This window comes from Rhea americana, unplaced genomic scaffold, assembly GCF_003343005.1.
Source record: "Rhea americana isolate MKP2758 unplaced genomic scaffold, rheAme1 scaffold_286, whole genome shotgun sequence".
NCBI classification, from domain to species: domain Eukaryota; kingdom Metazoa; phylum Chordata; class Aves; order Rheiformes; family Rheidae; genus Rhea; species Rhea americana.
Window position 1 is genome coordinate 462,420 of NW_028186408.1, and position 26,228 is coordinate 488,647.

At 47.4% G+C, this 26,228-nt stretch overlaps 2 protein-coding genes across 2 annotated transcripts in view; one reads left to right on the forward strand and one right to left on the reverse strand.

Annotated features, from left to right (window-relative positions):
* The window catches only part of RHO (rhodopsin), a 5,385-nt gene extending 4,855 nt beyond the window's left edge, over window positions 1-530 (forward strand). Inside the window, exon 4 of the mRNA XM_085308915.1 lies at window positions 469-530. Within this exon, the coding sequence (XP_085165041.1) occupies window positions 469-530 (62 nt within the window). The remainder of the gene's footprint in view (window positions 1-468) is intronic.
* Window positions 531-1,323: 793 nt separating this feature from the next.
* The window catches only part of PLXND1 (plexin D1), a 95,448-nt gene continuing 70,543 nt past the window's right edge, over window positions 1,324-26,228 (reverse strand). Inside the window, exons 28-38 of the mRNA XM_085308916.1 lie at window positions 21,150-21,296; window positions 18,877-19,033; window positions 17,446-17,549; window positions 16,601-16,664; window positions 14,070-14,104; window positions 11,751-11,855; window positions 10,740-10,903; window positions 9,068-9,215; window positions 5,832-5,972; window positions 4,782-4,856; window positions 1,324-4,112 (exon numbers count right to left, since the gene is read on the reverse strand). Of these exons, the coding sequence (XP_085165042.1) occupies window positions 3,996-4,112; window positions 4,782-4,856; window positions 5,832-5,972; window positions 9,068-9,215; window positions 10,740-10,903; window positions 11,751-11,855; window positions 14,070-14,104; window positions 16,601-16,664; window positions 17,446-17,549; window positions 18,877-19,033; window positions 21,150-21,296 (1,257 nt within the window). The 3' untranslated portion in view covers window positions 1,324-3,995. The remainder of the gene's footprint in view (window positions 4,113-4,781; window positions 4,857-5,831; window positions 5,973-9,067; window positions 9,216-10,739; window positions 10,904-11,750; window positions 11,856-14,069; window positions 14,105-16,600; window positions 16,665-17,445; window positions 17,550-18,876; window positions 19,034-21,149; window positions 21,297-26,228) is intronic.

Consider the following 26,228-nt stretch of genomic DNA (forward strand, 5'->3'; position numbering starts at 1 on the left):
GCCCCCGCGGAGAAGGGGCGGCCCAAGGGCAAGGCGAGGGCGGCGGCGGGCGCCGACAGGGCAGGGGAAGGGCTTGGCACCGCGGCCGCCCCCAGGGCCAGCAAGAAGGCGGCCAAAGGCCCCCGGCACGCGGCCTGCTGAGCCCCGGCCCTGTGCTCCGGGATGTTTTTAGTACCCAGGACGGGTTTTATCTCTGTGCTCACCTTTTACCAATAAAGTTGCTTCACTCTCACCAGGCTGCCACCTGCGGCCCCCGTCCCGCCGCCCTCCGGGCCCTCCCTGCGCTGCTGCCCGCCAGGCCGGGTTGCAGCGGTGCTGGGATGGTGGCCGGGGCGTGCGGTGCCATGCCAGGGTCCCTGGGGCCACCTCTGCCCTGGCCRGGGCACAGCGGGGATGCCGGTGCCCTCGGGGCTGGAAAGGGGTTTGGGGCGCCCATGGGCCTCACTGCTGCAGTCTCTCTGTGCATAGCACCCGCTGCTAATCCCACCCGGTTAGTGCCTGTAGGTCAATGTGCCAACGGCTTCGTGTAGTAGTTTCAAATGCTGGAATTTCTCCTGGCTTTCACAGAGCAGAGCCTTTCTGAAGGTCGGGTAGGTAACACAGGGGGTTATGGTCCTCCTSGGCCAGGGAAAATACCAGGAAGCAAAATTGTGCACCTAAAGAGGATTTAGCTAATCTTCAGCTGGCCTTGCTGGTGCCCTCCAAGGCTCCTGGCCTGTTTCTGAGCTTAAGCAGCAGCTGAGCAAACTTAACTTCTCGGTTAACTTTGGCCTTGTTGATGCATTTACTGTGTCCTYCCCGGGGCCAGGACATGACCTGCAGCACTAGCTGAGCAGAGGCTGGCAAACCCCACGAGGCTCGAGGGTTAACCAGTGCTTGCTAGCATGCACATGTCTTGCAGCAGACCAAGGTAAGAGCCGTGCCCCCTCTCTGGCAATATGTTTTCCGTGTTAAAATTGGAGGCTCTCTGACTCTGAGGAGGCCGAATCATTAAATGGCTAGACTTGGCTTTACTAGGAATCAACTTCTGACAGGAGGGGAAAAAGTACAGAAACCCAATGAAGAAATCAACCCAGCTCTGCCCTGTAGCCCGGGGCCAGACCTGCCTCACGGGGAAAGGCAGCGGTGCTGGACCGGGCCGCCCTGCACGTAGGCGATGCCTGACGTCGGGCGCCCGCGTGCCCTCCTGCCCGTGCCGGCATCCCTCTGGGAGCAGCCGAGCTGCCTGGGGCTGGGGCCGCAGCCTGACCTCGCCGTTGGAGCACTGTCGCGATCACACGGGCCTGCTGTGTGCCCACGGCCAGGAACCTCACTGCACAGGGCTTCAGCACCTTGTTTTATTACAAAGATAGGTTTTKCCAAGAGTCTGCCACTTCCACGACAACAGCAGGTAAGGGCACGACACCCACAACACATGCCAAAGTTCAGAAACGTTACATGGGGCTCGGGGTTCAAGGCAGCGCTACAAACCCTCAAGCTTCTGTTTCTTTAAAGTTGTTCCTTTGAAATGGTCGTAGCAACTACTTTTTACTTTTGTTCTTGCTTTGGAAAAATTTAAATAATAAAGCAACAGGCCCAATACATGGCCCAGTCACATCACCTGGAGGCAAGTTGCACTTGCTGCCAGCTCACCCGTATCCTTCCCTTCCAGCAACATGGGCGATTGCTCCATGGCCCTGTCTACCCCCCAGCCAAGCTCAACTTTCTCTGCAACCTTAATTCTTCTCACCTTTCCTGTACTGGGCCTGCCTATATCTCTGGCAGCTATTCACAGTTTCTAAAGGAAAAAAAAGTTCAAGAATCTTTTTTTGAAATTACTTTCAAAATAAAATGTAGCCCAGCTACATTCTTAAAATTTCTATTCTGATGCCACACCCTCAGCAAAGACATTAACACAGTGTATGTACTTTTTCTGTAGCTCTATTAAAAAGAAAAATCTGTTCCTCCCCTTCCCTCCCCTCCCTAGCCCCCTGCCCTTAATGTACTGGATAAAGTCTATCATTTGTTTTTAAAATAGATATCTATATACACACACAGTTCTGGTGTTCTGATTTCTGACAAATGCTTGCGGCATTACTGAAACTATGGGATGGAGGACACCTGTCTGCAGCAATGAGTCACCCAGGAGGAGTTTCGGTGGACCAAAGTCATGTGATACCAGGTTGCATCCTTGCCAGCTGGATGAGTAATGGAGGCTCCCCTTAAGACCCTGCCTGGAGTGAGGTAGTAACAGTTTTTGTTTTTTCTCCTTGTATTTGGCAGTTTGAAAATGTAGTGCCTACAGGTTTAGCTTTTGTGGGCAGATTGCCTTGGCCTGCATGTGACCTCTGGCTTCAACATGCGGTATTAGCTTGGCCCTGCATGTAAAGAGGGATCTTAATTCCACTGGGAAGATTGAAGGTGTCACGGCTCCCCTGGTTGCAGAAAGGCAGGAGGAGCTGCCAGCAGGCAGGAAAATGGGCCACGGAAGCTGGGATGGGGGAGCAAAYGCAGAGGGATGGCAGTGCAGTTTCTGGGTCTCAGAGGAGCCCTGTTAGCCTCTGCAGTGGGGTGCTGTGTGCTGGTACCAGTTTAATGAGCAAGTATCATGCTTTCTATCTTTGCTTGCAGGTTGTGATGCTGGAGCTGTTCTGCTGGCCTGCATGTGTGCACTGTGCTGGAATGGTGAGTGAGGTGATGTTCCCTTTGCCTTCACGCCCAGAGCAAAGACTAGACGTGCCACAATGCTGCACTCTCTTAGTTTCTCACAGGTGAGAACCATGGGGTGCTGGGCCAGAGTAAGCAAACAAGCTGGTTTAGAAACAGACCCCTGTCACACTGTCCTTGTTTTAGGTGCTTTCAGGCTGAGCTGCCTGTGCAGCCGGCTGTGCCCACGCTGCCGGCTGGCCTGCCCACAGGGCGCGCGTGGGGAGGTGCTGCCTGCGACCTGCCCTGCACACGGCTCTGCTCCGCTCTGCCCGAGTAGCATCAGCGGGAGCTGACTCTTGTTGATGTGATCTGTGTTACCCTGGGCTGACCCTAAGTCCAGGCTGTGTGCGTTCACGCACCTGCTAAGGCAGGAGACCACAGTTAGCGATAAGGGAAGAGACCTCTCTTCCTTAGGTCTGGTTTCCTGCCCCTGGGCAGAAGTGATGCCTGTGACCGGTTGGCTGAAGGGTAGTGTGTTAGGGGGGCATTTGCCAACTCCACTGCAAATTAGTCTGCTGTGCACCTGGATCTGGGAACCTTGAGGAAAGGGGAACCGCCTTCCTAACACTGTCTAACACACACTCCCTCCAGCTAGGTATCAGCTGTTTCCATCAGGGGATAAAGTGCTTTTAACATGTCTTAGCTACTTAGGAAGCAATTGCTTTGTCTCAGCCCCAAGATCCCTGTGTTGCCCAAGTCTCAGATGAAGGAGTGGTTATGTTTACACATACAGTACAAAAATAAAAGGCACAAAAATACACAGAATGCAGCAGATAGTGAACAGCTGAGAGAGTCCCTGGTGTTGGAAACACACAGATATCAGAGGGATAGTGTGGAAGGGAGCTCTGCCATTGCTCTGACAGCCTTTGCCATCTTTGCTTGTTACTCCCTGAGGCTACGCTTCTGCTTTGCATCTGTTGTTACAGCTTCTGCAGCCTGGTCTCTTGTCCATGAGGAGCCTCCTCTGGAAACAGGAATGCAGAGAGCTGACTGCTCAGGAGCTGATTAGAAAGAAGTGGTTAACTGAGTTTGCCACAAGTCTCATGCCTCCATTTCTGGCTTGAAACAGCAAATAAATTATGGCTGCCACAGTGCAGATCAGAGGGTTTTCAAGCTATTCATAAAGGTGTCTTGTGGTTTCTTATTACGTGAGGGAGCCCTCCAGCCATGGGCCAGGCCCACCCTCACCACCAGGCTGGTTTCAGAATGRCCCTGATGGGATGTAATCCAAGGCGTATCCACAGTCAAAGGCATGTTCCCTATGGCAGTGCACTGTACAGAAGGTCACTTCCAGGGCTGCAGCCAGCCTAGGCTTCGCTGCAGAACTCGTAGATGTTGTCTTCCATGAGTGCAATCACTTGCTCAAACTTGTGCTGGAGCTGAGTGCGCTTCGTCGTGGGGTTGGAGTCCAGCGCAGTCACTATCTGCAGGAGATGGGGTATGTGAGGCAGTGTCCACCAGCCCTRCTAAGCCCATGTCCTACCAGACCTCGGGCCAGCTCTGGTGCTTTCTGACTGGCAAGAGCCCAGCCTGCAGCACAGCCCCTGTGTGCAGTGCTTCCTAGGCACTGTTTGGTTGCTCTAGGGCACAGCTGAGTTACWGTGCTGACACTGTAGTAGATGGGGAAAATACAATGGAAAATCACTGTAATAAATCTGCTCTTCTCAGTTCAGAACCACCCCTGTATTGCAAGGGTGTAATGGGGTTAGGAACTAGTTGGGGCTGGTGCCTCAGGTGGAAGCAATGGGTGGCAAATTATTTTGGGTGTGGACTGCATCAGGGTTCTCTGCCTTTCTAAAAGCATCTGGGGATCTGTGCATTGGTCAGACTCCCTTCAAGCCAGCACAGGGAAACATTCTTAAAATCAGCTGGGAATAGCTGACCTTATCTTCTAACAAATCATTGACCAAGGAATAGCAGAGTATGTTTGTGTGTGCATGTATTATATATGTATATGGGATTAGACAAAAAATCCCCCCCCCCTTTTTTTTTGTGGGACTGGATGCAGGCATCTGATTCCTCACTAACAAAATACTGCTTATTATTCTCTCTACAGGTAATCTGATGGCCTGAGTACAGCCAAACCTGCTTACCTGGGAGCGGTATCTCTTGGCATATTTGTATATCTCTGCCATGGCGACGTTGGTGTTGAACTCGTTCCGGTATTTCTTTATAGAAGACAAAACAAAAAGGGGAGGTGTATTAACCTAATACAGCAAGTAAATTCAAGCCTGATCAGCAGGCATAGATTAGAACTGGATTAAGAGAAGGTTTAGACTGGGTGTTTTTGTCACTGTTAGATTGATGCAGCTGGACTTTGGACTTACTCCTATAAGGAMGCTGCATTTACCTTTATCAAAAACAGTGTCAATCTTTTTAAAGTCAGCCTTAAACAATCATACGAGATAGCCCTGTTCACCCATCAGTTCTCAAAGCTATTTAAAAGAATGGGGTAGCTTCAGAGCAGGTAGAGGAACAGTGATAGAAGAAACCTGCTTGGTGGCTGAGGCAAGAATGCCACAGGGAGGCGGTTTGATTTTGATGAAGCCGTGGCAGAAGCCTGGCAGGGTCTGGATCCAGGAGCTGCTGCCAGCGCTTGTAGCTGGTGCCRCAGCAGGCATCTGGCAGACTCTGCAGAACCCGGGCTCCCAGCATTTGTGCTGGCTGCCAGGGCTGGCTGCCCACGGACTGCTGGGGAGTCAGAGACCCAGGACCCTAGCAGTTGGGCAGCTTGGGGGCCAGCTGGCTGGGGAGCTGAGGGCTGCAGAGATCCTTTTCCAAACTTCCTGGCTCCCTGGCACTGAATTTTGCATTAAAATCTCACTGGTGCCAAAGCTAGTTAGTTTCAAGCTAACTCATGGATGTTTACTGCAGCTCTGGCAGTAATTAAAGATGCTTGGAATTAGGTCAGATGAAGTTTATGCCTGTAAYTTTGAAGCAAAATATTCTTTCTCGTTTCTTTCTTCCAATGTCTATCAAAGCAGTAACAGATCACTGCCTCTCTCCATTCCCTGCAAAGTCCCCAACTGTCAGTCCGAGGACAAAAACTCCCTCTCCTGCGGAGTCTGACGTGCTGCCTGGCCCTGTCCCGTGCACCAGAGCGCTGGCGCCCCGCAGCCTGCTGGCCTCCGCRTGCTACTTACCCGGGACTCCTCGGCGAGGTGTGCATTCATCTCCTGCTCGCTGAGTGGGGGCATGTCGTGAATCTGCTTATAGTATCGCTGCACTATTTTCCTATACTCTGGGATCTCCTTGGCATACAGTAGTTTATTGGTTGGGGAGTCCTAAAGTGAGGATGCAAAATTGAAATTAGATATTGTATTGTTTCTGCCTGAAAACTCTAACCTGTTTGTCTGAAGCATTCACTATCTAATACAGTTGGATTCAGGAACCAGCTAAAAATGTTTGAGTCTGTCTTTAAACAGACAAGAGTGGGACAAAATGGCACTGAGGCAAAAAACTGCTAATGACCCAGATGCTTGCACTAATTCAAGGTGCTGCTGCCAGTTATCACAGTATACTGTCTGTCTGCATAGAACTATCCACTGTCTTTCTCCCTAGTACAAGGTAAAAAATCTGTTAGCTTTAATGCAAGTGAAGGTTGTTTAAATGAATATGTTTTAATTTGCACCAAGGGCAGACTAAAAATGTGCACTGGGTCAGGTGAAGTAGCTTGTTGCCGGGTGACAATCCCTCAATGAGTATAACACAGCTATGCTTGATAATATACTTGTGCTCCAAGGCTGTGTGTGGAAATTGATAACAAGTAAAGGGCTTTTGCATGCATTTACTCATGTCTCTTGAACAGACAGCTTGATTTAAACTGAAGAACAAAGCTCTTTAACAAAGACAAGCTGAACTTTGTCTGTTGAAATGTTGGTCTTGGATTTTTAATGTAGCTTTGATTTATTTTGCATTGGCTAATGCAACCTGTCTGGCCTATATTCAGTGCATGCAAAGTAATTAAGGGAAAATACTGAGTTCTCTTGATTAATGTCAACTTGGACAAAGCAGTTTTAACCTCCCTGCCATGCTATCAGGTTAACCTCTCTTTCACTCCCTGCAAACATAAGCATGAGTGATTCTAACCTGTAGGTAATTCTGCCCCTTTGATGTCATTACCCTGGGAATGAACTTGACTTACTGGCCTTGCATTGTACCCTTCAGGGSAACAGTCTCAGGCTCTGGGGACAAAATGAGGAGCAGGATCAAGTTATCCCACTGCCCAGACACTCAGGTGCAGGGACTATTCCCTGATGCTATGATAGCTGGAGAGAGCAAGGAAAGACCCTTCAGGCATTAAAGCCCTGCCTGGCTTGTTCTCATGCAGACAGCATCTCCAGCTGTATCAGGCAGTATAGGAAGACACCAATGGTAATGGCAAGCTGCTCTTGCAATAGATAGCATGGTTAATGCTGCAAATGGGCACCTGGATGCAGCACCATACCCCATAGCAGCATATTTTCAAACCCAGTGACAAGGCATTATGGGAATACAGACAGCTCWCAGAGCCTATTTACAACATTTCTTTGGAAATGCAAAAGAAACCAAACCTGCCTGCCTCTCTCTCTTTTTAAGCAAGTTATTTTTCAATGTGTATTTGAGTGGTCCAGTTGGTATTATAAAGAGATGGGAAGTGTTTTATAACTGCTTACACACTCTAAATCTATGGAGGCTGACTCTGCTCTCCCATTTGTAGTATCAAGAGTAACACTATTGAACATGCTGAAACTTGAGGAAGAATCAGGCCTGGAAAACATTCAACAATATACTGTGTGTATATGCAAACTGACTTTTGTGCTGAGGATTTATTCTTCCCACGTTACTCAACAATTCCTTCATTTATGCTATTGTAGTCCTGAGAAATGTTTCCATCTGTTGTCTGACTCCAGCTGACCCCTCTTCCCTCATCCACAGCTTGACAAGAACAAATTGTAGGTGTTTCATAACAGATGCAAAAAAGAAGTYCAAAACCCAAACAAACAAAAAATTAAGGGCTCATTAGATCTTCCTCTAGTATTAATCTCTCCCAGTAAAGGCTTCCTGTTGTGCTCAGTCTGGGAGGAATGCATGAAGCAGGGCCTATCTCCTGCCTCTCCCTGGCATTGCTCCCACATCATGCACTGTACGCCCACTAGTCTCTTGGGGTGGAGSGACAGCAAGGGATGATTTACAGCATTTTCTAATACAACTTATTTATGTTGGGAAGTTTCAAATGTCAACAGCACACTTAGCCAAGTCAGAGGGAGAACAGTAAAATACATGCACTCAAAATCTTGTTGCCTTTCAGCCAGAGGGGAGGGTGCACAGGATGYTGATGTGGAGGACAGGAGAGCTGGCCTATGCCTTCTAGGAGTTTGCTAAGAGCCATGCTGAGCTGCCTAAACAGGTGTGCTGAATCCCTCAGGGCTTYGGCTGTGCTCCAGAGGGTCACCAAAGTGCAATGGAGCAAAAGTCTATCAACAGGCTGCAACTGCCATGGATCTGAGTACTGTGCAGGCAGGTTATGGCAGCTACTTGCAGGGTGCTGCTCAATGCTGTCTAGGGGATGGTACTGAGTAGTCCCAAAACCTCCAAGCATGAGTTAGATTGGGTCTGTGCTGCCCAGCCAAGAGCAGAACAAAACCTTCATTCACAAGGGCTTGGTTCACCTCCCTTTGGCATTGGGAAGGTCATGAGTCACGCTGTGGAGGTTTCTGACATCAGACTCTCAGAAGGTGAGAAGCTGTGCAGAAGACTCCAAATGAAACTTTTAATTCTTCTGTCAATGGTATGTCATGGTCTTTTATTCTGTTACTGGGAGTTTACATCATTTCTTTGCCTCTGTTACAGGATTCCTAGATTAATGCTGTCCCAAGAAAATAGCCCTGACTAAAGGAGGTGAGCTCCAGCTTGGAGTCTGCCCACACTCTGTGAATATGTCCAGATACAGAGCTAAGACCCACCTGTGCACTGTTTAATATGTTATCCCCTTCCTCAGCCAACAATAAAGATTATTTGTTTGCTAGCAAACCAGCCTAACTGGAAAGTGTTACAGAAGTTGTGCTGAGCAAGGTGGGTGCAGCTTTTCTGTAACGATGGGATAAGATTGTGACACAAGTCACCAATCAGGTCTCCATCCTCCGAGCTGTGTGTTCTCACTCTGAGTGTCATTTGTGACAGAAGGTACAAATTTTAAGATCAGTCTTGAACAGTTAGAGTCGGGGAGGACTCATCAGGTCAAAACTTGACTGCATGAGACTGAGCAACTGGATCACATTCTGCCCTGCTTTGGAGTGGGGTGTTGGATCAGATAACCTCCAGAAGTCCCTCCCACCTACGTTCTTCTGTGTCTGTGTTCATTCCTTAGCAGGAATGAAATGTCCTCCTTATACTGTACCTTGCCCAGCTGCAGATCAGATAGGGAGCAGGCGTCAATGAAGGCCTGGGCTATCACAGAGAGACACGCGTCTATGTGGTCTGTCTTGTCAATGTCAAAGACAAAYTGGGGGTTCTTCAGGATGTTGACCCAAAACCTCAGAGGTAGGCTGCAAAGGAACGATGCCAGGAACACACATCAGGTGAATTGTTGCAAGCCACAGGAAGAGGAGAATAAAGGAAAAGACATGCAGGAAAGATATTGATAGAAACTGAATAAAAGAGATGGGAAAATGTTAAGACAAGTTCTGTTATTTAATCACATTTGGTAATGCAAGTTACTCTGTCTAGCTGAAGGGGCAGGCACACCTTTTAACCCTGAAGAGCCATTTCTTCAGTCTGAAGCATGAGGCGCAGACTGGAACCCTCATGTACAGCCCTATTTATGAGAGCTTATTCCCGTGCTCCTTTWGTAACTCACTGAGCTAGCCTGTGTGCCAGGAGAGGAACTGGCACTTTTGCCTGCATGTGGCTTTTGAATCAGGTTTCCTCCTTTGCTGGTTTTTGTTTTGTAGGCTGGGTGCTAGCTTCTTTTTGCGTTTTCCTTGTTGTTAGCAGTAACCTGGTTCTGACGGTTGAGCCTGGCCCCATTAAGCAGGTTTTGTGTGTTACCTTTTCTGGTCTCTTTCATTGTTTTCTCTTCCAGTTATTTCAGTGCATATTTGTCCACAACACAGTTTCAGTACAGTGCTTGCCCTTTCTACCATCCCTCCTCAGAAGCCTATGAATGAAAGCTCCTGTAGGTCTTACTGCTACTAGCAATTAAAGATAATTAAGGTTAGGCAAATCTGTAGTTCACATGTCATAGCTGCATGCTGTCCCAGACAAATTTGTTTTCACTCTTCACATGCTGGGCTGGAAACGGTTACTGTCCCTGCAGCCTCGGAAGAGCTGCGCTTTGCCTCTGTGCTCCTGCCAACCTCCCTGCTCTCCCTCTGTTAAATTTCCTGGTTTCTTCCCTTCTCTATTTCTCCTCTTCACCCCTCTTCCCCTCTGCACCCTTCCTGCTATTCATAACGTCCCTCAGTAGAATTCCCGGCTTGTCCCCAGTGCTGCGCTACCAGCTGTCATGACGTTATTACAGCATCAGCTCCTGGAGTCCTGTGAATACCCTAGAGTCTTTGCTTGGTTATAGAGATAAGTCTGAAAAAGTGCCCCGATGGCTGAAAAGCCATAAATCAAATGAAAAGGAGCCAAATATACCAATTTAAAAATCTCTGTGATGTTTTAAAGCCTGATATGTTTTTGGAATCTGTCTCAGATTCTTCAGTGCTTGGAGGTAACAGTGTTGCTGTCTCCTGTCATTCCTTCCCTCTCCTGTTTCTCCTTTAATTATTTATATTAGTCTGCCTCTTTGTTCTGTCCTTTATCTGGCTATGCCTCTTCTTCCAGCTCTCTGCTCCCCTGAGCGCTCTAAGCTCTGTGTTTGTTTGAAGCTCTCCAAACTGTCTCATCTTTTGGTTCCCCCCTCCCCCCAACAAACACACACACATTCTTCTCCTCCTTGTTTTTCGAGTCCCTCATTGGTTCCACTTTTAGCAACCTAATGATTAATCCAGGCCACCATGGCTTTGCAGCTGCTGGTCTTGAGAGCTGGAAAGAAAGAAAGAAAGAAGACATCCTCTCTTCCAAACCTGTTGGTCTTCCAGATGTGCATAGTGTCAGGGTCTGTGATCCCTCTTTTCTCTGCTTGCTCCTCTAAGAAGTCAAAGAAATACTTCACGGCCACAGGYGGCTTATCATCTCGGATACTGAGAATGGCTTTGAACAAATCGTCCAGGAACTTCTGCAGCGTGCCCTATGAGACAAGTGCACACAATGTAGATGGGGAAAAGCAGCAGCGTCTGAACCCAGAAAAGCAGTTTAAGGGGACTGTGACTGGTATGCATGAGGGCAAATGCTTTGCTGCTGGCAGGAAGGAAAGAGGAAGAGGAAGCTGAAGCAGGGAGGGAAAGCTTTGTTTGTGCATAGTGATGTAATTAGCTTGCATTTGGGTTTAATTTCTTTTGGCATYGAGGTTCTTCTTTCCTACTGCTAGGATCTCGCATCTGTGATTGTTCTGCACAGTAAACACAAAGAAGCCTGGAGACTGCTGGCCATTCTTGTGATCTCTGCTCCAATGAGACATCATGCTGGGATTAAAGATGGGCTTGGAGCCCAACTGTTGGATCTGAACACTCTTAGAAAATGAGGAAGTTCAAATCTGAATTAAGATTGCACATTCTTCCTGCTCCTAGAGCTCAGCATCTCYACCTCTTTTCCCAGCAGGATCTCTCACTGGGGAAATTCAGCCTCAGATCTGAATTGTGCATCATGAGCCTTGAAGTTGTCAGCATCGCTTTCATGTGTGCAGAATCCAGACTAACACTCAGAGAGATCATGGGAGGCTTCATACAGCAGCTCTGCTGGTCCAGTTAAGAGCTAGAAAGTTGGAAGGAACCCAGCAAGCCAGCAGTGCCCAGCAGCCTCACTGAAGGCTTCTCCACGTATCATGACAGAAGAGTCCCTCTGCCTCTCTAGAGGGACAGGCCCTGCAGTGCTCCTTTCCTACATTATCCCTTCTTGCTACAGGCTGCAAACAACAATCCCACTTGCCATAAATGAAGGTGTCCCAGTCTCCTTTGTAGGTGTCCCCCCCCTCTCACCTTTGTGGAGAGCAGCCTRGTCAGGTAGATCTCCGGAAGGACTTTTTTTCTATGGCTCTGTCTGTGGGACTTCTTATGTTCGGTTGATTCATCAGTCGGGAGAACCTAGTCCAATACAAAATATATGCTAAGAATTCTTGTCCCTGGAAGTGTCACAATAGATTTTCCTTTAGCTACAGAATTTCAGTTGCATATACAATTCAATTAAAAAGCAGTTACTGTGTTATAAATACATCCTCATCTGGTTGTAAAATGTAATTTATAATGCTCATTTTTTTTCCCCTGACATTTGTTTCTCTTGCTCTCTTTATTGCTTCTCTCAATCTAGGCAAAGAAAATGAAACGATCACTCTCATTTTGCACTCTAGTCAGCTTCCCTTTCTGATCTCTGTGAAGTACTCCAGTGTGGCTGCAGTTTAGGTTCCCAGAAGCAAAGCACAAGGCTTCCACAGAAAGCAACTTTTCTTAAATTTGGAAAAAGTGCAAGAACATTCAGCCAGTATTCCTACCCTGGCCTTTTTAAAAACAAAAATAAATATTCCATTGGTCAGGTCAGCTAATTACCATTTTATAATGATCTAGCAAGCCATTTAAGTACATCTTGGCATTGTTTCACATGTGCGCAGTCATCTTCCTGTCCCTTCTCTTCCTTGCTCTGTGTGTGTGTGTGTGTGTGTGTGTGTGTGTGCGCGCACGCGCACACACGTTCGTGCATTGTATGTACGCTATTTGAACATGGAAACTTTAGCACAGAAAAAAAAATAATGTTGTAAAATATTGTTGTTGTCCATAACACATTTTTTCCTAACAGCTTTTAGCAGCACTTAGCACTTCGTACTTTCACAGTGGTGCGCAAGCAGGAACTAATAAATTTCCCGCAGTCCTGGGAAGCAGGCAGCATGCCAGTTATTCCTATTAGGTGACTCGACCAAGGATGTTACCAGCTGAGCTGCTCTGTGATCAGACTGCAGGGCCAGGCAACATTTCTGAACTCCCTGCGGCTGCTGAAAGCTAGATCAGGCCATAACAATTACTTTGCCACCTTGGTAATTTTTATGATGTCCCATAGTACTAAAGCTTTTCGACAGATAACCTTTCCACTTCTCTTTGGGTCTCTCTGAAGAAAACTAACACGCACTGATCCTGCATGTTCACACACCTGACATTTCAGCCCCTGGAGATGAATTAAGTTAATATCAGCAAGGCTGAAAAGATTTTCTCCTCATCCATCACATATACTGAAAAAGCAGGAGCCCGGAGGTGAAAAGAGTGATCACTGCACATTCACAGCCTTCCTGGTCTCCTTCTCTGCTCCCAGCGTTTTTCACACTACTGACCTCCAGGGAGAGAGGTCTCCTCGGCAGCCAGCGGGCTCCAGCTCACCCTCCCGCCCCCCTTCCTTCACGAAAGTGATGCTCTGKGATCGGGCTCTTAGAACAAATCATTACACCTCTGTCACAGTTGCCGGCGTGACCCCGATTTCAGTCAGCAGTCTGGTCCCATTGCCTTAGCTCAGGATTTACAAGACTGAAAGGACTTGCTTCCTTCAGTGCAGCAGGGGCTGGCTGCTGCTGGAGAGAGTAAGCCTATATGGTTTGCAGCAGCATCAGTTTTCAGAAATGCAACTAATATCTTCCTTTGTCTGTTAACAGGCACCATCGTAAAGGTGAACTATGTAGAACCACACGCATTAGAGTCAAGATTACGATATAAGCTTTATTCTCTCCCTACTGCTGCCAAAATTAATGTGTGTGTTCAATTATTATCAGAATATCCGAACAATGTGTAACCACAAAGGTTTCAGGCCCCCCCCCCCACTCCCCACTCCCCGAGGGCAGTTCTGATCACAGGCCAGCAAGCTGGCTGCTTGACAAATGCGTCTGTCGGCATGTACTGCACATATGGAGCCCATTCCCAGCCATGCTGTGGACAATAAGGCTAAGTACAGCCCTACTGCCCTTTGCTTTAGGCTCCTCCATTGCTGCAAGCAGAACAACCATGCATGGGCAGTTCCCTAGGGCTGGCTGCCTTCCCACCCACCAAACACCCCTGTGTAAGTAATTATTGCTGCAGCTACAAGAAAGGGCTGGGGAAGCAACGCTGTTGCTGTGATCTGTGCGTGCAGGCTCTCCCTTTCCCTTTACTTATCTGTGCACCTTGCTGCTAAGCTGATTTCCTGGAGTGAAGGCCCCACTCCCCAGGAGCTGCTTCCTACAGAGCAACTGGTATKGGGGGGGGGGGRATTCACAAGGACCCTCGCAGCGGCCACCCCCRGTGGGCCAGGCACTAACCTTGATAGTGTTCAAGCAGGATACTTACCAAATGGAAGTATTTTTCAGTATCCAAATCCTTCACTGTAAAGAAAAACAGCTTAGTCTGAGGAATCAAACAGAAAACYAGCATCCACAAACTACCCATGTAAGCAGATGTATTTTGCTGTCAGTAAGAAACCAAACACCTGCTTGTGGTCCATGAGATTTCAGCATTTTGCTTTATTTTGGTGGTGTTTATCCCTTTTTAGGTGATGTGATGAATACCTCAGGAAGTGGGGTAAGGAGTATTTTAAATAWCAAATGGGTATTCTAAAAGTGGAGCCCATGACAGTGTGAGAGCAGGGGCAGTACTTAGGAACCCTGGCAGTCTGTTCTACATGCTGGGCACCCTGAGATGCCTACCATGTTTGTCCTCAGTTGCCTTTCAGCTTTACTCACCATGGGCAGCTGAACAGCATCTCCTAACCCTGATGGGCAAAGCACTCTGGCATTAGAGACAGGCTCACACCATCTATTCCTGGAGCGGGAACTGACACCTACACCTTCCAGCCTCTCAGAAGCTGTGGTAGCTCCCTCCCTCCCTGYGACAATCCAGTCTGCTTTTGGACTCTAACAGCCCTCCATTTCTTGTTCYACCAACTGTGAGAAAAGGCCTGAGAGACTGGGGTTCGAAATATGTCTTTAAATGTGATTTTTTTTTTTCTATCTTGGCTTGTATTGATTCTCTGCACAGTCTGAAATCTAGATGTATGCTGACAAGAAATGAACATGTATAATTGGGAGGGAAAGGGATTTTCCACTGAGCTCAACTGAGTTTCTGATTTCTCCTTTTCTTCTCCTTAACTAGCACAGATTTAATGCAAGGCTCTATTAAGCATGTGAGGAAAAAAAAAATCATTCTTGTGAAATTCTCAAACACCTCTAGCTTCAGGACTGGGAAAGCACTCAGCACTTCAGCAAATGGAGAGAAGAGGATACTGGACAGCACATTTTCAAAGTAAGAACACAAACAAAGCTCWTCCATCTCCTCCCGTGCATGTATCAGAAACGTACACTTCCCAGACCTCCTTAATTTCTCCTACAGAAGTAAGAGAGGGCAGAAAAACCTAATCATTTTTTCTTTTTTTTTTTGCAAGTCAAAAAAACCTTAAAGCTAGAAGGAATCTGGAAGCCACCCACTCACAAGGGTCAATCCCAGACTCAGGACTGCCCACTGAAACATTCACTCTGCCGCCTATCTCCCATGGGTCTGGCTCAGAGTCTGCCCATGCCTGATGAGTGAGGAGTGCTCACAGCAAGGCGGAACGGCAGCCACGACTCTCAGCAGTGGCTGCGCAAGAGCAGATGGTGACAAACAGGGCTATTCAGCAGCACCGGTTCCGGTGACTTCATGTCGGCCGGCCTGATGACCAAATTATCATAATCCTGGCAGTTTGTAGGCCTACCCTCCCCACTCTGCCAGAATCCTGCAGAAACATTGCTCCCAGCTCTTTGGAGCTCTTTTTCCCCTCCAGAGTGTTGGCTGCCTTTCAGGACATGCCATGCATTGCAGTCAATAAAGCACTAAGTGTCTCCACTCCACTCTTCTGTCTAGCCATCAGTCCTGCCCGGGAATGCTGCACTGCTTGTATCTGAATGGCAGGATTCAGGCCTGCAAGYGTCCAGAGCTTGGGCAGTTTGTGACCCATCATAGACATCTGGGGCTTGCTCAATCTCAGTAACAAGGAATCCAGTAGAAAGGGGAGAGCACGTAAGAGCTGATTGTTCATGATGGGTAAGTTTCCTGTGGCTCCACAATTATCTCTGCCCCAAATGTAAGTCACAGCATGGGCAAGGGTTCGGTGGGCAAATGGGGCTTGCTGAAAGAACAGTTGAGGCCTCAGAGGATGGGAAGGGCCGTTTAAGCATATGTCTGGCTGCTGACTTGCCCGCTCAAGTTGGGGCAGCACTCCCTTCTTGGCTGGTGGCACAGTGCATGCACAACAGAGCAACACTTCATGGTGCCCCTCCACTTTTACTATCCTGGCTTAGGGCTCTTCCTAAGGYGGGGTCCAAGGCCCCAAAAAAATGTTGAGCCTGTAACCCTTTCCTTGTGAACAGCCTGTAATGCAAAAAGGCAAGGGCAAACTTCCTCTTTACTTGTTGGTCCTTCTTCAACAGGTTCTGTGTCTGGTTCCCAGCACAGACTTGCACTAAACACCTTGCCATGCTGCACAGCATGATGAAAGGCATAGATGTAGATGATTTTGCAGATATGGCCAAAAAAAAAAAGATCTGCTTTTCCTCAATAGTGTCATGCATTCACTTTCTTCCTAGGCACAAAGGTGGCTTGACCAATGCCAAGCTCTGTCCAAAAGTGCCACCACAAAATAGGGCTCTAAGAGTACTGATAACCACTACAGTCAACCTTGCAAGGGCCAACTCCACACCAGCCTGTTCAAGCAAGGGGCTGGCAGCAGGCCCACAGCATCCCCCACCACACAGAGCTGACTCTTGGTCTCCCCAGCTCCTGCTAAAAAAAAAAAAAAGTGTTTCTGCCTGGTCACCAGCAACCGGGAAAGAAAAGTGAGTTATTACCTCTGCTCAGTGTGGTATCCTTCTTATCCAACAAACTCATAGCCAGTGACGCCCCTTCAGGGATCTGCAGACAAAGGGAACAGGAAAACACAGGGACATCAATGACAGATTGGGTGCACAGGGACCACAGGCAGCTCTGTCACTGCAGCAGCAGTCCCTTGACTATGTGATTGGGCCTAGCTAGGCCAGATAAGCTGCCACTGTCAAGATGGTGACCAATCTCACAAGGACGTATGCCCAGTGCCAGGGACCACAAAGACAGGGTGAGACATGCTAGTCATTTCTCAGCTCCGTTTTTGGTTTTCCATGCACTGTTACAGAGCAGTGAGGATTACACTTCCATGGATACTAGGGAATGTGGAAATCAAATAAAAACTTCCAGTTTCATTTAATTTTAAATGAAAAGCAGACAGGAAAACAATCTGACTCTCCACATTTGGCCCACATCTTTGGCCTTAGCTCCGTGACAGCATCCCCAGCTCCTTCTCTCAGGGCAGTCAACAGCAATTTTGCAGAGATTTTAGCAGGAGTAGGGATCAAGAGCAGTGTGATACTAATCAGCCAAGCTGGTGGCCATTGGGAATAGGAGCTTTTTTTCCTCCCTCTTTCTGTTGTCAGGAATAACTTGTTTTGCATGAAGAGTGTTTAATTAGTTTCACTGTGTTGCAATATTAACGAGCTTCTCGCCAGGGCAGATGTCTATTCCCCAGAAGCTCTCATGAAGCTATGGCAACATCCCTGCTTGTTTCTGATAATCTTGTTTTTGGAAGGGGAATTGCAACTCATCCCTGAGGCCAGGTAGGGTCCAAGGAAGCAAAGTTTTTCTGCAGCACTTGCAGGTTTACCTTGTAATGGGCTAATGTGTTCAGTTTCTTCCTGCCATCCTCCACCACAGAGGTATCGTCAAGGTCCCGGAGGATGTAGCTGTCAGTGCTTGTGGCAAACCACTCTAAACACAGAAAAGGGAGAAAGTGAAAATCCAGCCTGAATAAGGCACGTGCAGTTGGGACTAAGGCATCTTATTCTGGAGGCCACATGCCATACAGCACACTGGTGCTGCCGAGCCCTACTTCAAAGGCCTCTGGGGTTCTCTGTGCTGGGAAACTGAAACAGATGTTTTCCAATGGCCAATGCAGTAAAAACACTTTCAGGGTTAACACCAGAAGCAGGGATTTCCTGGACTAGAACTGGACTGGATAGAGCTGGAAGAGGTGATGAAGGTCTCTGCTCGGAGACACAACAGGAGCACAGCTCTCACTTCACCCCTGTTCCACCTTGTCTCTGTGCTGCAGGCTGTGTTTGACCTGCCACAGCAAAGCAGCAGGGAGTGGTGTGGGTAAGACAACCATGTGGCAATGTGCAAAACCACCAAAGGCTACTGCCTGCTACCAAGTGGGAAAGAGCATGTGATGCACCTGGATGCAAAGGTGYCACGTGTGCACCAGGTGAGCAGGAGCAAGGCACTGCCACTTGCTCTAGTTCAGTGTATTTTCCTGTAGAAACACTTTCTGGCTCTGATAATACTGATTTTCATCCCTTGCGACCATCTCTGCCAACTAGGGTGTGTCTCCATGGCCCACCAAGGACCATGGAGGAGCAGCTGTCAGCATGGGCACTAGCAGGGGTGCAGCGGGCATCACCTGTGCTGCCTCCTGTCTGGGTGTGCCTTGGCATGACATAAGGGGTACCTCCACAGCTCTACAAGGGTGGTAGAGGGAGCAGATTGGGTCAAGATGTGGCCACAGAAATAAGATAAGAGTCTATACAGGCAGTCTGCAGATATTTTTATCTTCCCAGCATGCGGCTTGGATTCTTCCTAACTTTTAGGAGAAAGAGCTAGCTTTTGGGTAAGTAAATGACAACTCTGAATCCATGGCCAGATAGAAGTCCATGGGCTCTTTTGGAACTACTTATTGAGGGACATGTATTAACTTGCCATATGCAGGCTCAAGGRTATTTTAGAGGATGATATCCTGTTTGCAGGGTTAGGATTACAGGCTTTGAAGGGTGTAAACCCAAGCATCTCTGTGCTTAAGCTGGACTTTCCTAAGGTTTCCTTCCAGTAACATGGTTCCCTACAGCACCCTGCCCATCAAGATCTGGTCCTGTCCCTCCTTCCCACAGACCACTCTCAGCGAAAGGCTGTCTTGAGGCCTGCCCGCTCGTCAGTGCTGCTTCACCCAATGCCTTCTGATAGATATGAAGAGCTACTGTGCAACATGCACTCCTACACCTTAGATATAAGAACTTGCCTATTTAATAAACTCAGTCCTTACCAAGATCAACGTCTTCTACTCTTGGCCACTGGGAATATGGGACATTCTTGCAAAAGGCTTCCAGAATCTTCTCTTTCACTTGACTGAGCGTGTCTGTGTCCATGGCCCTAACGCTCAAGGAATCCATCCCACAGCCTTGGAAAGAGACGTTGAGGTTCTACGGGGAGAGGCTGAGTTAAGCACAAGGTGGGAACGATTTGCCATGGTCTGCTGGCTCCCAAGGACATACAGAGGCTGAAGGGCATGCACAGCTCTCACTGGTATCTTCTAGGCCCTGTGCTGCTGGAAATCATGCTGAACAAATGTGCTCATCTATGTTTTACTGCTAAGGGAAGGCACTGATTTATAGCCCTTGGAGACTGAAGGTCCCTATTTATTCACAGAGCTAGGAGAGCATAGGGAGCAACGCTGCAACCTTCTCTCATGCTGCCTTGCTAATGGGCCTTAGCTCTGACGTGCAGAGACCACCTCGGAGGGCAGGAGGAAAGTTCAGTCTCCATAACCCAGTCATGTCTTCACCTCCTTGGCTCCAACTAGTGACTAATGGGACAGTCAATCCAAAAGCTCATTTTTTTGCCTTTCCCTGGTGCAATGGACTGAATTCAGTTGTTTAAACAAGCTTTAAACATTCTCCATTTTAAATCTGGTGCAATACTGGCATGTATGCCATCATCAGTATGCAATGATCTGTTCAAGAACATAACTTAGTAGCTGGACAGTTAGCTGCAAGAGGCTTCAGGCTGCCATAGACAGACAGACACAGTTCAAACTCAGGGATGCTCAATTTTTTATTGCAGTTACAGCAGAGAGCTGCAGGGCAGTAAGAGCGACTCCATTCCTATCCAGACCTCCTTCTACTCCTTCGGGAGCTGCTACTCCATCAGTCCGGTGAGAAGGAATGGAGGATCCAGGTATCTCCTCCTCTCACCATCTGTGTAGACTCAAATGCCACAAGCATAGCTTTCCCCTCCCACTCCCATGGGCTTCATTCTGCAAGAGTTCAAACTCTGCTTCCTACTTTATTTCCTCCCCTTCCTTGGGTGCAATGAATCTCAAAGTAGAACTTTGTGCCTTCATTTATTTGAGAATGAAACTGGGGCTCTGAAACCACCAAACTACCTGACTTGCAAGCCCAGGTCAGGAAACTGCCCACGCTCCAGGAATACTGCTTCTGCACAAATACAGTTGCCTCTTAGAAGGAAAACTGGTGAATGTGAGATTGACCCCCTGGAAGCCCACAGATTCCTTTGCAAATATCACTTTTAGTATCAGCAAGAAGGATACACAACCAGCATCCCTGGTGATGAGAACAATGTCAATGCACACACAAAGTCTGATTTTCTTCATAGTATTAAATGAAGGTGATTTTTCACCAAGTATAATGTACAGGTGTTTTTTAAAGCAGAGATTCAGTTACCAGCAATTTGGGGAATGACTGGTGAGTTAGCACTAACCCTGCAGTTGTTCTCCTTCCTGCAACATACCCTATACCCACTTCTCTTCTTGCAAAAAAGTAGGAAGCAGCTGCACTTCCCCTACATGGACTTAGGAAGTTACCATTTCTGTTGAGAAAGCTAATACTTTGTGCCCTGCTGCTAACCCCTCTCGGTTTGCGCAGTAAATTTATAGGTCAGTTGGTAACAGGGATATGCAGAGGATGTGGAGCTTGAACCTGCTCYGAGTTACCAGGATGCACATCTGCGGTAGCCTGCTGACTTCAGTGAAGCTGCTCCAGATTTATGCCAGGTAATTGAAAGCAGAACTTGACCAAGGGTCTGGAAAGGCGTCTGTTGAATTCTGTGTCTGGCAGTGAAGGGAATAAAGTCCTTCACAYGTACAACCTTAGTCTGTCCTATTCCCACAGGAGGCATTTTGCAGAATTGCTTTTCAGCGCCATTCCTGTAACACCCTATGCAAAGCCTTCACACCAGAACTCCAAGCCTTCACTCGTAACAAAGAAGTTGATATTCCAGGTTGCTTTAACTCTCTCACTATTGCCTAACAAACTTACTTATCTCCCTCCATTCCTAAACTGAGCCACTTAGGTGACTCACCAAAGGACGGCTGTGGTAGCTAATGCAGTCATTAGGAGCCTTGTTTGGAAGGCGCCATGTAGGTCTTGTACCATGTAGGWGTTGGCAAGGTGCCCGTGCAGGTGCTCGTTTAACTTATGTTGTTATCACAACTGCATAGGCACCAAGTCATCTGCTCGCACAGCTACCGCATCTGGTGTACGGCAACTATCAGCACACTGGGCTATAAGCACCACTCACCCTCGGCTTTGCCTCGATGTTCTCCCTCAGGAGCCACTCTTCGTTGAGGGTGTACCTGGCTTTCCCTGTGATGGCATCAATGGAGCCCTTGTTAATTTGCTGCTTGATAGCACAGATCAACAGGAAGAATGGCTCTCCAACCGTCTCCTGGGGAAGAGGAAAGAAAATCAAGTAAGTAAACAGGAATCGGTGATGGCAATGCCTTCCAGCTGCACAGCTGGGACAGACTTTGCATAAATACAGAAGGCAAATGAAAACTGTAATGTGCCCCACCACACCGAGGAGTGGGACTGACCCACTCCCAGGTGCTGGGAACCTCTGGAGAGTGCTTAGTGCCATCAGTTCCCCTGGCTCCTGCCAGCATCTCCCTGAGGCTGGTCAGAAGTCTTTAGACTCATGGCAATGTGATAATTCAGAAAAGAAAGAGAAGAGGCCATTATACCTGGCAACAACCATGGCCARTTTTGTGGGAGGGTGAGCTGTGCCTGTTGGCATCATTGCAAACTGTCCAATTCCTATAGCAAGTACTGTAAGATCACAAATTACCACAGACAGGTTACACTAGCATTTTCTCACCAGCAGAGYGCTTGGGTACAGTTTCAGAAGGTAGGGACGTATGTGTAGCTGTGTTGAGTGGGTACATGCATAATGCTCAGCAAAACATAAATGTGCATTAATTTACACATGAAATTATATATGAACTTCAGGGAGAATCTGGCATACTCCAATACAGACTTGTTTTCTGAAGCCTGGCAGAGCACGTACTGTATAATATATTGCATTCAGCAGGACAGGAACGAGACTAGCTTGCACAAATATCCAGGTCTACAGAGGTATTTGAGTGCCTAATTTCTAATGAAGGTATCAGCTGAACTCCTCTTTCTGCTGCCTGGTGTACCACCGAAGTCCCTGGAAGTGAGGCTGCTCTGTACGTCTGTGGAGCTGGGTCCCAGCAGTCATGCTTTTCACACTGCACTGGAGCTCTGATCACAGCAAAACAGAAAGGATCGACCAAGCTGTTCCCAAGCAACAGCAAGCACACCATTTATCTCCTTATATTTATGAAGCTTCATCTTATAGCAGAGAGGTGAATTGTGACACTACTGTAATAAAAATAAAATAAAATAACAGAGAACAGCTATTTGTGATGCATTTCAGCTACATGGATCTATGCCAGGTTTTTGATCCACTTAAATCTGCTACACTGGTTGTTAGTGAAGCTATTTTCTTAAGAAACTTCTCAGTACTGGAGTACATTCCATTCTCCCTAATGTTCATGTGTAATTTTCTTCAAATGAGGCAAGTGTAAATTATTGCACATTTATTTATTTTTTGAGCATCACACACATCCCAGCACAATCATCTCTGCCATCTGATATCTTGCTCAAGACAACATATATTGAATGATTTTGATATTTCTCAGCTAGGAGCTGCTAAATCCTGTTCAATCTGCTTCTTAATTAAGATTTGGTGATTCTTTTATTCTAATTGCTTTATAATTGCTAAAGCAATTAGTGTGATGTCAATCTTGATCCGGCTGCATTCAGTGCAATTGACATTAAGACACTAAAGCACGGCTGTAGGTGGGCACACACCATCTGTGCCATGGTGCCCATGTTTAATTTTCCAAGGGCAACTTTTCTTCTGAACACAAGAAAGTTATTTGGGCCTTCTGCTGGGGTTTAATGACTTCCTGCAATGTTCCTTCTGAGCAAGCCATATAAAATAGGCTCAACAGCATAACTGCTGGGACTGGAAATGGAAAAAGACCTAATTTCCAGAAAGTGGAGAAACAAGTGAAGGTGTGCTCTAGGGAACAGACGTTGAGGATCATGAGAGATGAGAAAAGGTCAGAGACATAAAGAAAACTCAGTTGCTGAGAGAAAGGCAAGATCAGGAGAGATCAGGCAAGGGATTATACTGACACCAAGCCATGCCGAAATTGCACTACCTGTTTTCGCTGTATGTGATGTGAATTGTGGAGCATTGCCAAGTTAATCTAACACAAGAGGGGCTTACAAATCCTAGTTATGACTCTGTTGTGAACAGGAACTTTATGCTGACGCATTTAAGCACATAGTAGGGACAAATCCAACTGCTAAATTCAGCACCAAGTTTGGAAACCTGCCATCCAGTCCCTTATTGGAAAGTTCTGATGCTGCCTGGATCCTGGATATAGATTCAACCCACATAAAGAAGTTGGTGAACTGTGACAAAGTTACCTCAAAAAAACATGAAAAGTCTGTATGAGTCCTGCTGATATAGGAGCTCTTTATCACCTGAAGTCAACGTACACTGTATGGGCTGAGACTGATCATCTGGCACCTTCCAAGGAACGCGAACATACAGTGGGAAAGRAAAAGGGGGCAGCCCGAGAATCCAGTGAAATGGATATTTCATACCCTGCTGCCGTGTAAATGAACAAGAGCCATCCTCAAGRCTTGCTGCACAGGAAATAAACTACAGTGCTCAGTCTGCTAGATACTATTTTTGTTTGTCTTTTTGGCTTTCAGATTCAGAAACCGTGGGATGTTATGGAAATCTGCAAAAGTGCTAATCAGACAGTGACATTCAAAGAGAGGAAAGAGGGCTGGCAAGCAGGGACTACAGATAAAATGGTAAACTTGGAAACCTCAAGTATTGTTCAGAAAACTCATGTGGAAACAAATCAAAACTGTCTTTGGACTTTGCTAGATGGGAGAAAGGAAGTTTATCTTGAAGAGACTAGTGCTGATTCAGGAGAAAAATTACTTAAAAAAAACACATTCTGGGGCCTTTTTTCTGCCYACTGTGAACGTATTTTAATGAGACTTCATTTTAATTTTTGACTGAATTCTTAAGGGCTCTTAAAGCTACCCAGGGCACTGAAGTAACTTTAAAGTAATGGAAAGCACAATTCAGGCTGGCATTATTTGAACTGTTTCATGCATGATGAGTGTGGGAGGGTTTGATTTTTATATGCTTGGGAAAAAATAAAAGATTTAGAGCACAGACTGGATTCATATGTTGCTGCCTTATTAACAAGGCTGACAAGTCATTAGAGATGCATTAGAGATGTCCTCCCAGGAACACATTAGAGTCATTGCCAGAATGACTTGGTGAGGTTAGGGTGGGAAAGGAACAGAAAGCAGCTGCTTATCCTAAGCATCTGCTAATTTTAGGATGATCTGCTGTTTGCATAATGTGAAGAACCAAAACTCAGCTCTGTTTCCCTTGCAAAACTTTGGGAAGTTTGGACCCAGATCTAACTGCTGTATTCCAGATCCATCTTGTTTGTCTCTCTTATTTTCATTTAATTATCAATCCTTCCATCCAGTTAAGGCTTAGGCACAAGGGTACTAAGACATCATACAGGGAAGGGTTGTTTTTTTGGTTTTTTTTTTTGTTTGTTTTTTTTCCCCAGCATTTTCAGTCTAAGCAGTAGCAGAAAGTACTGATAGGGATCATTTCATTTATGATTCCTACTCAGATCTGCAGAAACAGAGGTTTGCATCAATTGTGCAAATGCTGCAAATTTTCAAATACTTCTCTGATTCCAACCCCCAAACAGTAAGCTTCTGGAAATTTCTTCATCCTCTCTACTGAAAACACAGGGCCAAACCTCACCCTGTCAGAGCGGTAACTCCATCACCTTCAGGTGCCCCGCACATGTTCAGACCACTGGTGACTGTGGCCTGCCCCTCTCTTCCAGTTGAGGACAGCGCCTTCAAATCATTTTCCCCCAAAACACAAATGGACGGACTATTAGGCAGAGTATTAATACAAAACAAATGTTTCAAGCATGTAGCATTGACTTACAAGGGAATATACAAGCATTCTGATTTTTTCCACTACACAGCAGCAAGAACCTTTGTAGCAGCTGTTTCAAATAGACATTGTGATTAACAGGGACAACTCAAGAACGAAAACCAGACCCATCGTCACACATCTGATAGCTCAGTGCTATAGGCAGGCGAGTAACCTTTCTTTTAAAAAACCAAGAAATGCCTCTCTGAAGGCAAGAGGTTTGATCCAAAGGAACTAAGAGTACACAGGAGCTGTCTGAATATCACTAGTATTTAAATCACAGTCCTGAGCTAAAATGGGCCTGCATATAAGGAAATGCTGTTTGTCTGACTTCAAGTTTGCTTTGCATCTATTTATGCCAAAATGTGACCCTGGAAGCACTAAGGCTCTGCTCTGGCTGCTTATCAGGCATGGAAACCCCTCTGTCCTTTCGCACACTTGAGGCTAACGTCTGTTTGGAGTCCTCTTTTCCACTGACAGGCAAAAAGACCTCTCTGGATATTTCTGTCCTATCCCCTCTCTTCTTCCTTCTTATTCCAGCAGGCAATTCAGCTTCTCCTCTGAGTATGTCTCCTCCCTTCATTGCAAAGCAGAGGAGAAGGTGACGTGAAAGTGTCTGGGAAATCAGAACTTCATTGCACTTTGTTGATGGAGAGTTTGCTTTTTGGAGACGGGAAATAGGCTGTGGTAGGAAGTATAACAATGGTCTTTATTTTTGTAGCTTTAGGCTGACCACATAAAGCAAGCAGTGGAGCGCGCACCCGAGTGAACGGTGTTCGCTGTCCTGCCAATCTGTCCACCTCTCAGGACAAGCCGAAAACACCGAGGATGCTCCTGAGCTGAGCAGYGCTGCGAGGGGGCCGCGCTGGCGGGCACAGGACGCGCACCGGGGCCCGGGGGTGCGAGCCTGGGGCCCCGTCCCTGGCCTGCGCCGCGGGGTGAGACCCGCGCGAGGGGCTGCAGCCGGGCTCGGGAGGGCTGCGAGGGGGGGACGGCAGCGAGACAGCAGGGAGAGGTTTGCTCAGGGCTGGTGCCGGCAATTAGCAGGGCCTTGCAAGTCCGGGAGAGGGGCCTTATTAATTTTTTTAATTAATACTGTTTTTATAACCAAAACCACAGTGGAAAGGGGCTGTGAGAGGGTGACGGTCTCTCCTGCGAGGCGGCTGCAAGCAGAGCAGGAGGGCCGCAGGCCGGGCGCTGCAGGCGGGCGCGGGCCAGGCGCCATGCCGGGGCGTCCCGGAGCGCTCCAGGCCCAGCCGCTTGCGGGAAGGCCGTGCGGCCCCGCTCCCGGCA